The 17,515-nt window shown below is 39.7% G+C and overlaps 1 protein-coding gene across 2 annotated transcripts in view; it reads left to right on the top strand.

Annotated features, from left to right (window-relative positions):
- LOC137417063 (protein orai-2) overlaps positions 1–17,515 on the top strand; it is a 23,235-nt gene continuing 5,720 nt past the window's right edge. Inside the window, exons 1-3 of one of the 2 annotated variants that reach the window (XM_068102821.2) lie at positions 1–676; positions 15,535–15,678; positions 16,096–16,218. In XM_068102821.2, coding sequence (XP_067958922.1) covers positions 563–676; positions 15,535–15,678; positions 16,096–16,218 — 381 coding nt within the window. In that variant the 5' untranslated portion in view covers positions 1–562. Of the gene's footprint in view, positions 677–813; positions 1,062–15,534; positions 15,679–16,095; positions 16,219–17,515 lie in introns of those variants that run through there. The other variant, XM_068102820.2, reaches the window with a different exon arrangement.

Here is a 17,515-nt window from a genome sequence, read left to right on the forward strand (position 1 = left end):
ACACACGGCAAGCGGTACACGAAGAATCATCCACTGATCTACTCATTCAGATACAAACGTTTCGTGAAAACACCGTCATCTGAACTTACTGTTGTCATTTCCCAGGGTACAAGCACAATGGCCTGCGCGTGGAACGTCGCCATCGACAACGACGCGATTTACGTACCGGACGCCCGCACGTACCGAATGACGCGGTAAACCCGGAAGTGAATGTATACGTCTCAGTGGCGGTGTTTGTTCGCCGTTCGATCTTGTTCAAAACAAGGACGTGAAGATTCGCTGTTGAGGATGATGATGTGAGTTAGCAGTTCAGAGGAACTTGGATACGATGAGCAAATTGTTCGTGAGATATAAACGGTAAAAATCGTAGTCGGATAAGAAAAGCTCGAGATCAGATGGTGTGCGCTATGATTATCGGGTTCCCAAGTTGCGCAGTGTTTGACGATGTCGTCCGGTATCTCACGAAGTCGCGACGTTTAACATAGTCGACCGAGGTCAGACGTGTCGCGTTTGTTACCATCGAGGTCACATTTTTGGGAGTTACCTCAGCAAGGTCACGGCAATGGCTCCCAACGAGCCGTCGTTGAAAGCCCTGTCCTGGAGACGCTTCTACCTGAGTCGAGCCAAGCTCAAGGCGTCCAGCCGGACGTCCGCACTGCTCTCCGGATTCGCCATGGTTCGTGATTGCACACCTGTCATTTCTCACCCACATGCTCAACCCTCACCTCATCATGCATGTATCTTCAGCCGTTCAGCGGTTTTGTTTTGCCTAGAGTCCCTGTATAAAGAGAGTTGCGCCATGCGCTGACCCGAGATTTCTGGTCACGTGATTTCGTGGCGCCATTTTGTGTCTAACTTCACCGTGCGTGAACGTCAGCTTGGTACGGGAATGTTGTTTATTGCCAAACAAAATGACTGGTTGTTCTGCTTTTGGTTGTTCAAACCAATCTGGGAAATATAAGATGTATAGATTTCTAAGTGATAAAGTCAGAAGACAAATTTGGGAAGCGAAAGTCAGACGAAAGAGCTGGAAAGCGATCGACTCCTCGAGACTCTGCCAGGTAGGCCCACGCCGCTTGATGATCGATGTTCAAAAGCAATTCTATCTGCTCGGTTTTTTTTTGGTTGTCTGTCCGTTGAAAACCCTTTTAAAGGGAAGTGATTTGTGTTTGTTTATAATCTTCAAGGAGCTGACCAAAAATGCATTTCCGTGGGAAGAACCCTGCTCAATTTTTTTCGGGTAGTCCTAGCGGACCGCATATTGTCATTGATTGATGAAATGTCCCGGTACAGTGACATTGCCTGGTCTGCGGTTGGGTAGTCTGCGGGCAATGTCACTGTACTTTTTCAGAGGGAATTAATTTTGATTTTATAGGGGTGGGAAACCCATGGTCCGTTTTGTTTTCAGTTGTCTGTCCGTCCATTCAAAACTTATTCCGAGGCAAGTTATTTTTTTGGTTTAAAATCTTTAGCCTAATCGGCAATCATAAAAGCAATTTTAGGGGGGGACCTGCTCAATTTTTTTGCGGGTTGTGCAGCCATCCATACGTCCAAAATTTGACGAGTTATTGTTTGCTTTGTACAGTGCTCATGCGTCTTGTGAGGGGGATGCTCACTTGTGAGGAGTGAACGGAGTAGTGATGAGTCTCACTTGTGAGGAGTGAACGGAGTAGTGATGAGTTTCACTTGTGAGGAGTGAACGTAGTGGGATGAAGTGTTGGTCTGGTCAGAGTGTTGTATTACGGGCAGAGTTTTCTTACGGTCTGAATGTATGAATCATATTCTGTACTGAATGTATGAACCAAGTTTTGTACTGAATGTTTACTGTGTTGGGGTGTTGGCCTCATCGTGTTCCTGGTGAAATTAAACAAGTTATGGTGAATACGACGTCTTATCTGTGCTTTTCCATATCTGTTCGACTCGACGAACCGTGCACACTGCAGGTATTTTTTAAAGTTTTTTCTCTGTTTAATTACGGCTTGGCGCAGTCGAAAATTAAGTGTTAATTAAGTCGCCAGCTATGAAACATATTAATCGATCAGGCAATATCCATCAGAGTTCTGGGCAAGGGTGTAGTAATAAATGAACGTTTCAATCTTACTAGATGCCGATGACGTTTTCCTTATGTCAGAGACAGAAGCTGACTTGCAGCTTGTTAAATCATTACAATGGAAATTGAATATAAATGTCGATAAAACTAAAGTTGTACACTATAGAAATATGGCAATACCACGTACAGAATTTGTTTTAAGTGTGTTAGACTATATGTCGGCTGGAAGTCCTACACCGGAATTGCTCTCGGCACCCTTTAAAAAATATTGGATATGCTCACACTCCTTTCTAAAAGTTATTAAAATTCAGAGAACGACAGCATTGGTTTGTCTTACTTATAATGTTAGCTCTTATATGCAGTGTTGGCTTGTAATATGCATTGCCATACCACTTTTAATATCACCACACAGCTCTTTTTCACGGCAATAGCTGAGTTTTTGACAAAACAAATATCACCTGTATGTAATAATAAGACTAAATATGTGTAGTAAATTTTTTTTTAGCAGGTTTAGAATATATCACCCCATATCGCGAATGTACATGTATATCTAATCCGACACACTTAGACACAAAATGGCGTCCAAATTTGAGTTGACACAACTCTCTATATACAGTGACTCTAGTTTTGCCCGAGTCGAGTAAGGGCCAAACTGATCTTCCTGGTTGTTCGGTTTTGACAGCCTCACGTAATTACATGTTGCAGGTCTACAAGAGCTTCTTGTTGTATTTTTGAAATGTGCACCCATTGGTCGGACAGCTGCTGGGACCACACCCACACCTGTCGCTTGGCTCCACCCACCATAGTGCCAAGACGACATTATATGGCCGCCATCTTGTTTCCTCACCGGCCTTTTCAGCAGAGGCCTGTATACAGCCTCTGCAGATTATACACTGTCCGGCTTTGTCGCATCACATTTCTATTGGCTTTGTTTAGGTGGAGAGTTACATTATTAGCAAGGTTTAATCAAGCCCACACACGCCTCCCTAAAAAAATATCGTTGCATAACTTTTGAACGGCGCCATATGCTTGTTTTCCAATCAGCCCGTTAGCGGATTTTTAAAGCCAATCCAGTCACTTTATGGCAAAGTCCCATACCTCAAATGATCACGTACATGCTTTTATGAACAGAAGGTTATTACCACAGAGAGAGAGCTGAAGGACGGAAACTTGGTGACTGGATACACCTCAGACGTTTTTGAGGCCTGAGCCAAGATGTTACTGTAATCTATATACACCAGAGAGGATAATACCATAACCATTCCAGCTGCTCCTGTACGGAGTGGGTGTAGTACTAGTTGCCTGAAGCCAGATCCAGCTGTCCGTCAGATTCGTAATTGATATTGAACCAAACCGTGAAGACCCTGGGAGATAAATTGTATAATACCTTCAACAGCAAGGATGAGGGTCTTGAGTGGACAGAAAAAAAAAAATCCTTTTTTTAAGGCCATTTTCCCTGCCGGAGCAGGGGTTAGCCTTGTGGGCCCCATGACAATCATCATGGTTCCCTTTTTAAGGCAATGTTTTAATGGCCAGATTCCCTTCCTGACGCCAACCTTTTAGTCACCTCTTATGACACACAGGGATACAGTGTACCTATTCTGAGCTGGGGCACACACCAACACATTCATCCCAGCAATCTGATACTCAATTTGCTGACCTCGGAAGGATGACAGGCTGAGTCAACCCCCCTGGCATTGATGCAACAATTGACTGGGATTTGAACTCGGGGTCCTAAGATCCCAAGCCAGCACCCCAACTGCTAAGCCAACCCCAGGCTCACTTGAGTGGACAGAGAAGGCAAAAAATATATTGTTCCATTTGTAGGGGGTAGTGATAGCTTAGAAGCAGGTAGATTTGCATAAATTAGCATGCTCCATATGTCACGATGAAGAAGAAGAACCACCATGTAATAAGTACTTGTTTAGCCCGGATGTCGTGCAAGGTGTATCTTCGTTCCCATCACGAGGGGTGGGGTCATGTTAATTAGTTTAGGGATTATGTTAATAAATCCCCTGTGTGTGGTTACCTCTGTAATTTATTCCTTTGTTCCTTTTGACAATACACCACACGTAGAGCTAGAATCGCGGATTTAATGGTACTCCTTAAATAAACTATCCGGAAGCAGGACATTCAGCGCTATGGCTGAAAACACCAACTTTGAAAGCGACATCGAAGCAGGCAGGTCTGTGGGGCCACACCCCAAAGAGCAGTGATTGGTTAGAGGGAGCATGAGGCGCTCGGGGATTGGTGGAAGGATGACGTTGGCGAGAACGTTCTGGAGCGGGCGAGTTGGCACGGACTGGTTGGATTAGGATGAGGATGACGTCAGGGGATGGATTATAAAAGACTGGTGATCCTAACATCGCTCTCTCGGTTGCTGGATCGTGGACGTCTCTCTCCTGGCAGGCGTGGATCGTGATTATTTCTCTCTCCTGGCTGGATGGTGGATTGACAGGCCATCTCCTCATGTTGGCATCGCTCACTGGGTTTGGTGCATAGTCTTTCGGCCGTGTCGTGGACTGATTCTCTCTTGTTCGTGATTCATTCACTGGCTCCTGGGGGAACGAATCGTTTGTGGATTCGTTCTTGGTTTCATGCGTCGGCACCAACGGGATATTTCATTCCCTCTGCAACATCGAACGGCCGGAGTTTCGAGCGCTCCGGTGTGGGAACATTGGGAGGTTGGACGGTCGGAAGAACGACACGCAATTAGGAAAGCAGGATCTGGCGGAGGCCGACTTTTTCAGCCACGAGTTGGTGCCAACCGGCGAGCTGGTGCCAACCGGCGTGCATTTCCCGTGTAGGAAAACGCGGGAAATGTTCACGTTTCCGGGCCTAGACGGGGTCTGGACGACACGTGTCGGGGGTTCAAGCTGAGCAAAGAAAGCTAAGTGCCACAAACCACACATATTTATTTTTCCGTTATTTCATCCCTTGTCTATGTGGGAGTGCTCCAATTCGGAATATAGTTTTATCGTACATTATTTTGTGACCAGCATTTTCTTTGATAAATGCGGTATTTTTGTACGTTTTAATTCCGTGTTGTTTGAGTTAATTTACCCAGGTGCGAAGACGTTGGGTGGAGCCGTCCAAGTAAGTTCGTCATCTCCCTTTCCCTCGCATGTAACGAAGGTCCGCCATTGTATTGAACACCTCGGAGTGTCAAGCTCGTTTGGTCATCTGTGTCACCCTACGGTGTTCACCACACAGGGCAGGCAGACGACAATATATTTGGTATCACAGGTTTTGACCACAGTGCGGTCATTCTTGTTGATGTATAAATTCGAATTTTCATAGTCTAGCATTATACAACAACCGATATCAAATCATTCGTCTTTTCCTGTTCAAAATGTCGATCGTCCTACTTCCCTTCAAACAGCAGATCAGCTATACTGAAATCTTTGTCCTTCATGTCGATCTCATTGAGAAACCGATTTATTGCACGTGTCCAGCCAGGTAGGTGGAGTCAATATGAAGTCAGTAAAAAAAATAAAAAATTATAGTATCCAATAATATAGTATCCAATCTCAGTGCATTCCATCTTTGGTGAAAATAAGTTTTATTTGAATTGAAGACCTTCACCTGTCTTCACCAAAACTGTCTTCTGAACAGCTTTGTGTGATCTTCAGTTGAGACTTCCACATTTGGCTGCTTAGCAGTTCGAATTGCAATAGAATAGAATTGCAATAGTCCATGTGCGTGCAATTACTTGCAACTCACGACTGCCAGCCGTTGCTGTCGATCGTGAGTGCTGAGGCTTCGGGGCACTTTTTCAGATACATTTCATCGAGAAATTTCGAGTTCTTTGAATATTTCTGCATCTTTAATGTGGCGATCCTCTATTAGCTAAATGCAATGACCTGGGCTACAGTTTGTGAATCGGCCGTCTTCACTCAAATTCACCTTTAATCAGGTGGTCTTTCACTACTGTAGAATATGAGGGTGCACCTTTGCTATATACGGCCCCCATATATTTGTGAATTTCTTTGGAGCTGACACATGGCTGCTCAAATTTTACATGCTCCATAATTGTATGAGGGATCATCCGAATCCAACCAATTAAGATTTGGACCACCTGTATGCATGTGCGAGGGAGCCATACACTGTTGATTTGCACACACTGCATGAAATTGATATATGGCAGCATTTGTATCGAATGCTCATCATGTGGTATTAAATGGCTTTCTGCTTTCATGTCACAGCAAGAACATTCGATTTCAAATCTTGCACGGTAATTATACTGGAGTTTCCAATTGAAGAATAAGGAAGTTCTTCACTATCAGGAAGTTATTCATTATCAGGACGTTCAAACACCAAGCTGCTTGTTTAAAACTTTCTTCCTTCCCTTAATCCAATATTGAATTTTGGGCCCATGCATTTTTATAATCGGTGGATCTGAGATGTTACTCAGTTAAGATTTAATACTTGGCAAAGTTAATGGAACAACTTTGTAAAAGGCATCTATTGTTAAAAGGAGAAGCGTCCATCCGTCACTTTATTTTAAAGAGTTCCGACTGAGGTATAATAACAAAAAGGTGCTGTTGGAAAGCTAATGATCGATTTACTGTGTTGGAAAGCTATTAATCGATATACTTGTTTGGAAAGCTAATAATCGATTTACTTGGGTGGAAAGCTAATAATCAATTTACTTGCGTGGAAAGCTAATAATCAATTTACTTGCGTGGAAAGCTAATAATCAATTTACTTGCGTGGAAAGCTAATAATCAATTTACTTGTGTGGAAAGCTAATAATCAATTTACTTGTGTGGAAAGCTAATAATCAATTTACTTGGGTGGAAAGCTAATAATCAATTTACTTGGGTGGAAAGCTAATAATCAATTTACTTGGGTGGAAAGCTAATAATCAATTTACTTGGATGGAAAGCTAATAATCAATTTACTTGGGTGGAAAGCTAATAATCAATTTACTTGCGTGGAAAGCTAATAATCAATTTACTTGTGTGGAAAGCTAATAATCAATTTACTTGGATGGAAAGCTAATAATCAATTTACTTGGGTGGAAAGCCAATAATCGATTTACTTGGGTGGAAAGCTAATAATCAATCTACTTGGATGGAAAGCTAATAATCAATTTACTTGCGTGAAAAGCTAATAATCAATTTACTTGGGTGGAAAGCTAATAATCAATCTACTTGGATGGAAAGCTAATAATCAATTTACTTGGGTGGAAAGCTTTTAATCAATTTACTTGGGTGGAAAGCTAATCATCAATCTACTTGGATGGAAAGCTAATAATCAATTTATTTGGGTGGAAAGCTAATAATCAATCTACTTGGATGGAAAGCTAATAATCAATCTACTTGGATGAAAAGCTAATAATCAATTTATTTGGGTGGAAAGCTAATAATCAATCTGCTTGGGTGGAAAGCTAATAATCAATCTACTTGGATGGAAAGCTAATAATCAATCTACTTGATTGGAAAGCTAATAATCAATCTACTTGAATGGAAAGCTAAAAATCAATTTACTTGGATGGAAAGCCAATAAATCGATTTACTTGGGTGGAAAGCTAATCATCAATGCACATGAATGGAAAGCTAATAATCAATCTACTTGAATGGAAAGCTAATAATCAATTTACTTGGTTGGAAAGCCAATAATCGATTTACTTGGGTGGAAAGCTAATAATCAATCTACTTGGATGGAAAGCTAATAATGAATCTACTTGTTTGGTAAGCTTATAATTGATATACTTGTTTGGAAAGCTATTAATCAATTTACTTGGGTGAAAAGCCAATAATCAATCTACTTGGGTGGAAAGCTAACAATCAATCTCCTTGGGTGGAAAGCTAATAATCAATCTACTTGGGTGGAAAGGTAATAATCAATCTACTTGGGTGGAAAGCTAATAATCAATTTACTTGGATGGAAAGCCAATAATCGATTTACTTGGGTGAAAAGCTAATCATAAATCTACTTGGATGGAAAGCTAATAATAAATCTACTTGGATGGAAAGCTAATAATCAATTTACTTGGGTGGAAATCTGATAATTGATATACTTGTTTGGAAAGCTTATAATCAATTTACTTGGTTGGAAACTAATAATCAATCTACTTGGATGGAAAGCTAACAATCAATCTACTTGGATGGAAAGCTAATAATCAATTTACTTGGATGGAAAGCTAATAATCAATTTACTTGGATGGAAAGCTAATAATCAATTTACTTGGATGGAAAGCTAATAATAGATTTACTTGTTCGGAAAGCTAATAATAGATGCACTTGGTTGGAAAGCTTGTAATACATTTACGTGGGTGGAAAGCTAATAATCAATCTCCTTGGGTGGAAAGCCAATAATCAATTTACTTGGGTGGAAAGCTAATAATCAATCTACTTGAATGGAAAGCTAATAATCAATTTACTTGGGTGGAAAGCTAATAATCTATTTTCTTGGATGGAAAGCTAATAATCAATCTTCTTGAATGGAAAGCTAATAATCAATTTACTTGGATGGAAAGCTAATAATCAATCAATCTACTTGAATGGAAAGCTTATAATCAATTTACTTGGGTGGAAAGCTAATAATCAATTTACTTGGGTGGAAAGCCAATAATCGATTGACTTGGGTGGAAAGCTAATAATCAAATCTACTTGAATGGAAAGCTAATAATCAATTTACTTGGGTGGAAAGCTAATAATCAATTTACTTGGGTGGAAAGCTAATAATCAATCTACTTGAATGGAAAGCTAATAATCAATTTACTTGGGTGGAAAGCTAATAATTAATCAATCTACTTGAATGGAAAGCTAATAATCAATCTACTTGGGTGGAAAGCTAATAATCAATCTACTTGGATGGAAAGCTAATAATCAATTTACTTGGATGGAAAGCTAATAATCAATCTACTTGAATGGAAAGCTAATAATCAATTTACTTGGGTGGAAAGCTAATAATCAATCAATCTACTTGAATGGAAAGCTAATAATCAATTTACTTGGGTGGAAAGCTAATAATTAATATACTTGTTTGGAAAGCTTATAATCAATTTTACTTGGGTGGAAAGCCAATAATCGAATTACTTGGGTGGAAAGCTAATAATCAATCTACTTGGATGGAAAGCTAATAATTAATTTACTTGGGTGGAAAGCTAATAATCAATCTACTTGAATGGAAAGCTAATAATCAATTTACTTGGGTGGAAAGCTTCTAATAGATTTACTTGTTCAGAAAGCTAATAATAGATTTACTTGTTCGGAAAGCTAATAATAGATTTTCTTGGTCAGAAAGCTAATAATAGATTTACTTGGTCAGAAAGTTAATAATAGATTTACTTCGTCAGAAAGTTAATTATAGATTTACTTCGTCAGAAAGCTAATAATAGATTTACTTGTTCGGAAAGCTAATAATAGATTTTCTTGGTCAGAAAGCTAATAATATATTTTCTTGGTCAGAAAGCTAATAATAGATTTTCTTGGTCAGAAAGTTAATAATAGGTTTACTTGGTTGGAAATCTAATAATCGATTTACTTGGTCAGAAAGTTAATACTAGATTTACTTGGTCAGAAAGCTAATAATAGATTTTCTTGGTCAGAAAGCTAATAATAGATTTACTTGGTCAGAAAGTTAATACTAGATTTACTTGGTCAGAAAGCTAATAATATATTTTCTTGGTCAGAAAGCTAATAATAGATTTACTTGGTCAGAAAGCTAATAATAGATTTTCTTGGTCAGAAAGCTAATAATAGATTTACTTGGTCAGAAAGCTAATAATATATTTTCTTGGTCAGAAAGCTAATAATAGATTTACTTGGTGAGAAAGCTAATAATAGATTTACTTGGTCAGAAAGCTCATAATAGATTTACTTGTTCGGAAAGCTTACAGGTTTATTTGGTCGGAAAGGTAATAATCTATTTACTTGGTTGGAAAGCTAATGATAGATTTACTTGGTCGGAAAGCTTATCGGTTTATTTGGTCGGAAAGCTAATAATCGATTTACTTCGTCAGAAAGCTAATGATAGATTTTCTTGGTCAGAAAGCTAATAATAGATTTACTTGGTCAGAAAGCTAATAATAGATTTACTTGGTCAGAAAGCTAATAATAGATTTTCTTCGTCAGAAAGCCAATAATAGATTTTCTTGGTCAGAAAGCTAATAATCGATTTACTTGGTCGGAAAGCTAATAATAGATTTACTTGGTCAGAAAGCTAATAATAGATTTACTTGGCCAGAAAGCTAATGATAGATTTTCTTGGTCAGAAAGCTAATAATAGATTTACTTGGTCGGAAAGCTTACAGGTTTATTTGGTCGAAAAGGTAATAATCTATTTACTTGGTTGGAAAGCTAATAATAGATTTACTTGGTGAGAAAGCTAATAATAGATTTACTTGGTCGGAAAGCTAATAATCAATTTACTTGGGTGGAAAGCTAATAATCAATTTACTTGGGTGGAAAGCTAATAATCAATTTACTTGGATGGAAAGCTAATAATCAATTTACTTGGATGGAAAGCTAATAATCAATTTACTTGGATGGAAAGGTAATAATTGATTTACTTGGGTGGAAAGCTAATAATAGATTTACTTGTTCGGAAAGCTTATAGGTTTATTTGGTCGGAAAGGTAATAATCTATTTTCTTGGTTGGAAAGCTAATAATAGATTTTCTTGGTCAGAAAGCTAATAATAGATTTACTTGGTGAGAAAGCTAATAATAGATTTACTTGGTCGGAAAGCTCATAATAGATTTACTTGGTCAGAAAGCTAATAATAGATTTTCTTGGTCAGAAAGCTAATAATATATTTACTTGGTCGGAAAGCTTATAGGTTTATTTGGTCGGAAAGGTAATAATCTATTTACTTGGTTGGAAAGCTAATAATAGATTTACTTGGTCGGAAAGCTTATCGGTTTATTTGGTCAAAAAGCTAATAATAGATTTACTTGGTCAGAAAGCTAATAATAGATTTTCTTGGTCAGAAAGCTAATAATAGATGTTCTTGGTCAGAAAGCTAATAATCGATTTACTTGGTCGGAAAGCTAATAATAGATTTACTTGGTCAGAAAGCTAATAATAGATTTACTTGGTCAGAAAGCTAATAATAGATGTTCTTGGTCAGAAAGCTAATAATAGATGTTCTTGGTCAGAAAGCTAATAATAGATTTACTTGGTCAGAAAGCTAATAATAGATTTTCTTGGTCAGAAAGCTAATAATAGATGTTCTTGGTCAGAAAGCTAATAATAGATTTACTTGGTCAGAAAGCTAATAATAGATTTTCTTGGTCAGAAAGCTAATAATAGATGTTCTTGGTCAGAAAGCTAATAATCGATTTACTTGGTCGGAAAGCTAATAATCGATTTACTTGGTCAGAAAGCTAATAATAGATTTACTTGGCCAGAAAGCTAATAATAAATTTTCTTGGTCAGAAAGCTAATAATAGATTTACTTGGTCGGAAATCTAATAATCGATTTACTTGGTCAGAAAGCTAATAAAATAGATGTTCTTGGTCAGAAAGCTAATAATAGATTTTCTTGGTCAGAAAGCTAATAATAGATTTACTTGGTCAGAAAGCTAATAATCGATTTACTTGGTCAGAAAGCTAATAAATAGATGTTCTTAGTCAGAAAGCTAATAATCGATTTACTTGGTCGGAAAGCTAATAATCGATTTACTTGGTCAGAAAGCTAATAATAGATTTTCTTGGTCAGAAAGCTAATAATAGATTTACTTGGTCAGAAAGCTTATAGGTTTATTTGGTCGGAAAGGTAATAATCTATTTACTTGGTTGGAAAGCAAATAATAGATTTACTTGGTCAGAAAGCTAATAATTGATTTTCTTGGTCAGAAAGCTAATAATAGATTTACTTGGTCGGAAAGCTTATAGGTTTATTTGGTCGGAAAGGTAATAATCTGTTTACTTGGTTGGAAAGCTAATAATCGATTTACTTGGTCAGAAAGCTAATAATTTATTTACTTGGTCAGAAAGCTCATAATCGAATTACTTGGTCAGAAAGGTAATAATAGGTTTACTTGGTAGGAAAGCTAAACATCGGAGCAATACCACTGGCCCTCATCTGGTAGAATAAACAGTATACTGCACTGACTAAGGGTATTTTAAAATAAATTTCAATGCTTGCTCGAAGACAGGGCAGCATGTAGAATCATACTAACATAATTATAAGACTTTAAACATACAAACAAAAAAAATCCTATTTTGGGGGGCAACGTCCCCCCCCCCCCCCCCATCTCCCCTCCAACCCCGTGTACCTCCTCAGACCCCAATTTTTCCAATGCCTTGAACAAACATTGGTACATCATGGACGATGAAGGCTGTGGTAAAGTTTCATCAAATTTGTGTATGTAGGTTCTGCTAAAAAAGCAAATGCCTATTATGGGGGGGGGGGGTAAGTGACCAATAACTCAATAACCCAATGACCGCTCTGACAGAACTACAGAGTTCCTTGGCTGAGATGGGAGAACCAGCCAGCAGGACAACAGCAAACCCAATAACCCAATGACCACTCTGACAGAACTACAGAGTTCCTTGGCTGAGATGGGAGAACCAGCCAGCAGGACAACAGTCTTTGCAGCACTTCACATGTGACGCACATGGGGCAGCATGCCTGATGTTTGCAAAATGGCACCTGAAAGACTCTCAAGGCATGAGACAAAAGATTATGTGGTCTGATAGGATGAAAATGGAACTCTTTGGCCTGAATGCAAAGCGTCTGGTGGAAACCGAGCACAGCTCATCACCCATCCAACGGTATCCATATACCGTGAAGCATGGTGGTGGCAGCATCATGCTATGGGGATGCTTTTCAGCGCCAGGAACTGGGAGACTTGTAAGGATAGAGGGAACAATGAATGGAGCCAAATGCAGGTAAATTTTTGAGGAGAACCTGCTTCAGTGTGCAAAAGACCTTAGACTGTGGCGAAGATTTACGTTCCAACAGGACAATGATCCCCAAGCATACAGCCAAAGCAACATTTTGAAGGGCTTCAGCACAAGAATGTGAAAATCCTTGAGTGGCCCAGCCAAAGCCAAGACTTGAATCCCATTGACGATCTGTGGCAAGACTTCAAGATTGCTGTTCACTGACTTTCCCCATCCAACTTGACAGAGCTTGAGCAAATCTGCAAGGAAGACTGGGAGAAACTCCCCAAATCCAATGCAAATCCAGTAAATGAGATTATTCTTTCATTTTTTAATATTATTTTGTAACAATTTCTAAACAAGACTGAAAGTCTAACTTGTAGTTAATCTGCATAGCCAGGCTTATTTGATACTTTAGTTGAAGAGGATGGTATGACCTGGGTGGAGATACCAGTTAGCAAATAATGTAAGTATTCAATTATTTTGAAGTGCTCTAAGTCTCTAAGCTGTCTGTCTCCACGGAACTGAACAGATTGCATTGAGAATTTGAGACACTGGTTTATTGTCCCCCGTCGTACCGCGGAGCGAAAGGGTGACTATGGTTTTCCCCTCCGTCCGTGTGTGCGTCTGTGCGTGTGTGCGTGCGTTGAACCTTGTGAGCGGAATATCTTGTAAAATAAATGAACTACTAACTTCTAATCTGGTGTGTGGGTGTATCTACGCATAAGGAAGAAAGCTGTTGAAAATTGGGTCATCACGGCAAAATCCAAGATGGCCGCCGCCATGTATGTCTGAACCTTGTGAGCGGAATATCTTGAAAAATAAACGAACTGCTAACTTCTAATCTGGTGTGTGGGTGTATCTAGGCATAAGGGAGAACGCTATTGAAAATTGGGTCGCCACGTCAAAATCCAAGATGGCCGCCACCATATATATGTCTGAACCTTATGAGCGAAATATATTGAAAAATAAACGAATTACGAACTTCTAATCTGGTGTGTGGGTGTATCTATGTATAAGGGAGAACGCTATTGAAAATTGGGTCGCCACGTCAAAATCCAAGATGGCCGCCACCATATATATGTCTGAACCTTGTGAGCGAAATATCTGAAAAATAAACGAACTACTAACTTCTAATCTGGTGTGTGGGTGTATCTACGTATAAGGGAGAACGCTATTGAAAATTGGGTCGCCACGTCAAAATCCAAGATGGCCGTCTTGCGTCTTCCACTTTGTCAACTCACATCACTTCACCGACGGGGGACCTCGGCGTAACGCTTGTTCAATATGTTTCGGGTCAACAATGAACCAACCATATACCGCTTCAATCCAGTAACTTTGCAGTCACGACAAAGGTATTGCAGTTTTATGATTATATTTAGTATATTTATTATTTTTACGAAAACGATAATACTGTATTAAGAAACCTGGACTAATTTGTCCGAAGCGGCCTGAAGGTGAGGCATGAAGCCTAAAGCCTATACGTACTGTGTCATTGGAAGACCTATAACGTCCTTTCGATATTTGATGGTCATTTTAACAATGGGTTTGTTTGTATTTCACACTGAATGAAAACGTGAAGGTAGAGTATGCAGATTGTGATACATGACAGGTTCAACGATATGTCCGGCCTGACCGGCATAGGAATCAAAATGGCGGTGTGTGGAGTCAGCCGTCGTACCACCGTAATGATATCACATCACCCCTGTCATGTGACCAGATCCTCAGCTCTGATTGGTGTATGTTTGAGGGGACATACATACATACATACATACATACATACATGCTACACCTTCAAAAAAATTCCACTTTGACATTATGGGGTATTATGTGTAGATCAGTGACAAAAAAAGTCAATTAATCCATTTTATATTCAGGGTGTAACACAACAAAATGTGAAAAAAGTCAAGGGGTGTGAATACTTTCTGAAGGCACTGTATATATCATTTTTGGCCCCATTTCTCAATGGTGAAGAATCACTTTAAAAATTAAAAATAAATCCCTTATCCGGATCCCGATCACCAACATTGAATCAATTTTTCCTTGTCACACACCCAACCTCTTCACCAAGTTTAATCTGAACCCGTCCACAACTCTTTCAGATATCGTGCTAAATATCGTTTTTGGCCCCACCTCTCAATCGTGAAGAATCACTTTTAAAATTCTGTTATCCAGAACCGGATCTTCACCAAAATCGAATCGATTCATCCTTGTCACACACCCAATCTGTCCACCAGGTTTTGTCCAAATACATCCATTACTTTTTGAGATATCGTGCTATGTATCGTTTTTGGCCCGATCTCCAAATGGTGAAGAATCACTTTTAAAATTCTAGTAGCCGGATCCGAATCCGGATCTTCACCAAAATCGAATCATTTAGTCCTCGTCACATACGCGACATCTCAGCCAAATTTCGTCCGAATCCGTCCACAACTTTTTGAGATATTTTGTTCACAGAGAGACAGACAAACAGACAGGGGTGAAAACATAACCTCTATCCACCTTTGGTGGTGGAGGTAAAGAGAGCATCAGCTGATGAAAAAAGTGGGAGAGGTTATGTTGTAATGGGTAGTTTGCAAATTTCTTATTGGAGGTATTTTTGTTGTTCGCCGATTACTGATTTATTTGGGTTTTCTCTCCCCAGGTAGCGATGGTGGAAGTAGAATTGGAACGAAAGTACGATTATCCTCCCGTTCTCCTTGTTGCCTTCAGCGTATGCACCACGGTGCTTGTAGCTGTTCACCTGTTTGCGCTGATGGTCAGCACGTGCATTCTACCACACGTGGAGGTATTCCGTGTTTGCCTCTTTCCTTTTATCGATGACGCTTAACATATGCATGCCAGGCATTTCGAGTCCAAATGGTGAATTTATACTTTTTAAAAAAAGAAAAGAATTTTTTATTGATATTTATCGACCCTCGATAAAACTTCCTGCTATCTCTATGTGGCTGCAGTTTGCACACTATAAAAAGTCATGTACCCAGGTGTTTGAATGTCCTGTGTGAAAGGGCTACCTTTGGCTACAACGGGCAACCATAATGTTCAGATTGGCAATGGGTTGCAGGTGTATGCTAAAATCATATTTAAATTTCAGTACTTTTTGTCTCATCTGTCATCCAAATGTTGCATTTGCCTATTGTGCCAACACGAAGTTGTTAGGTGAGTGCTTGATGCTAACATAGTGTTCGCACCTCTCATTCCCAAGGCCGTCGACAGCAGCAAGGACATAAACTCTGTGTCGGAGTCTCCCCACGAGCGGCTCCATCACTACATCGAGCTAGCTTGGGCCTGCTCAACTGTATTCGGCACTCTTCTCTTCCTTATTGAGGTATCTGCCTTTCCTATAAAGGATCCGCCAACCTCCTCCAGCCCATTTGTGTAAACCTCAAGGAGACGTCACACCAGTTTTTTTGATGACTTCATTATGCAGGGCGATGAATCAATTTGTCCGAGTCATCCCTCAGATGGATGTTCAACTGGCATCCCATCTACCTGCATGGTGGATGCTAAAGACCCCACGTTGTTTTTCACGAAGAGTAGGCGACCGGCACCATAAACAAGTTCTAAATTCCTGGCCTAACTACTGCTAGGAGAGGAATGCCAAACTGCCCAGCATGACCCAGGCCAAGAAACTGAGTATGGTACATCTGATCGGATCTTGATCATCTGTGATCTGATCGATTGTTATACTGGAAGGTTCTTTTATTACACACAAGGCTAACATCACACATTTGCCCTTTCAGAATGTAAGCATTTATTAAAACTGCTCCACTAAAACCTTGGAATAAAAAAATGAACTTGGGGTAGAACATTTTTATTTAACAGAATAGGTTTGTCGACAGATTTCTTCGGCTGTTACCGGATTATTTTTGTCCCTGCAAAATGTTTTGGCAGGATAATGTTAATAAAGGGTGTTAACTCTCTGCCGAGAGACTGCATTCCGACGTGAGTTCTGGCCGAATGATTTTTAACCCACGCACGCGGAGCGAAAAGCGGGGTTAAGCAATTGGTTCACTTTGTCAGTCTGTCCACGAACGTCAATTTATGATCGAGGAACAGCTTAATTCAAATTGAATTTTATATTTTGAACACAAATCGGAAAACGAACTTGTAGTTTAACAGTACTTCGCCTCTGAATTCGTCCTGATCGCACATGCACAAAGAGTGAGATAATATTTTTAGACTGTCTGTCTGGCAGTGAAACAAAATTGAGAATCATTACAAATAGGAAACTTAGGTTTTAGCGACAGAGTGGAGAAAGAGCGGTGTGTGTGAGTGCATGCGCACACAGGATGATGATAACAGGCTAAGGTAGTAGGTACAGCAGGTCTTACTGGACAGCACTGCTGATTGATGACCAGAGCATCCCAAAACTGATCAAAATGGTACTGGCTCTGCCAGGTGGGCAGCGGTTCAGAAGCGAGGTCCGCCTTGGTAGTTTGAATGTGGGATCAATGGAAGGAAGAGGAGTCGAGGTGGAGGAAATGACGCAGAGAAGGAGGTTGGAAGTATTACGTGTGCAGGATACCAAATGGAAAGACGTGGCTTGGAGGATACAAGCTGTTACACGTGGGTTGGGATAAGAGTATCGGAAGAGATCAGCAAACAGGTGGTCAGAGTGGAAA

This window comes from Myxine glutinosa, chromosome 3 (assembly GCF_964187855.1).
Source record: "Myxine glutinosa chromosome 3, kmMyxGlut1.1, whole genome shotgun sequence".
Taxonomy (NCBI): Eukaryota; Metazoa; Chordata; class Myxini; order Myxiniformes; family Myxinidae; genus Myxine; species Myxine glutinosa.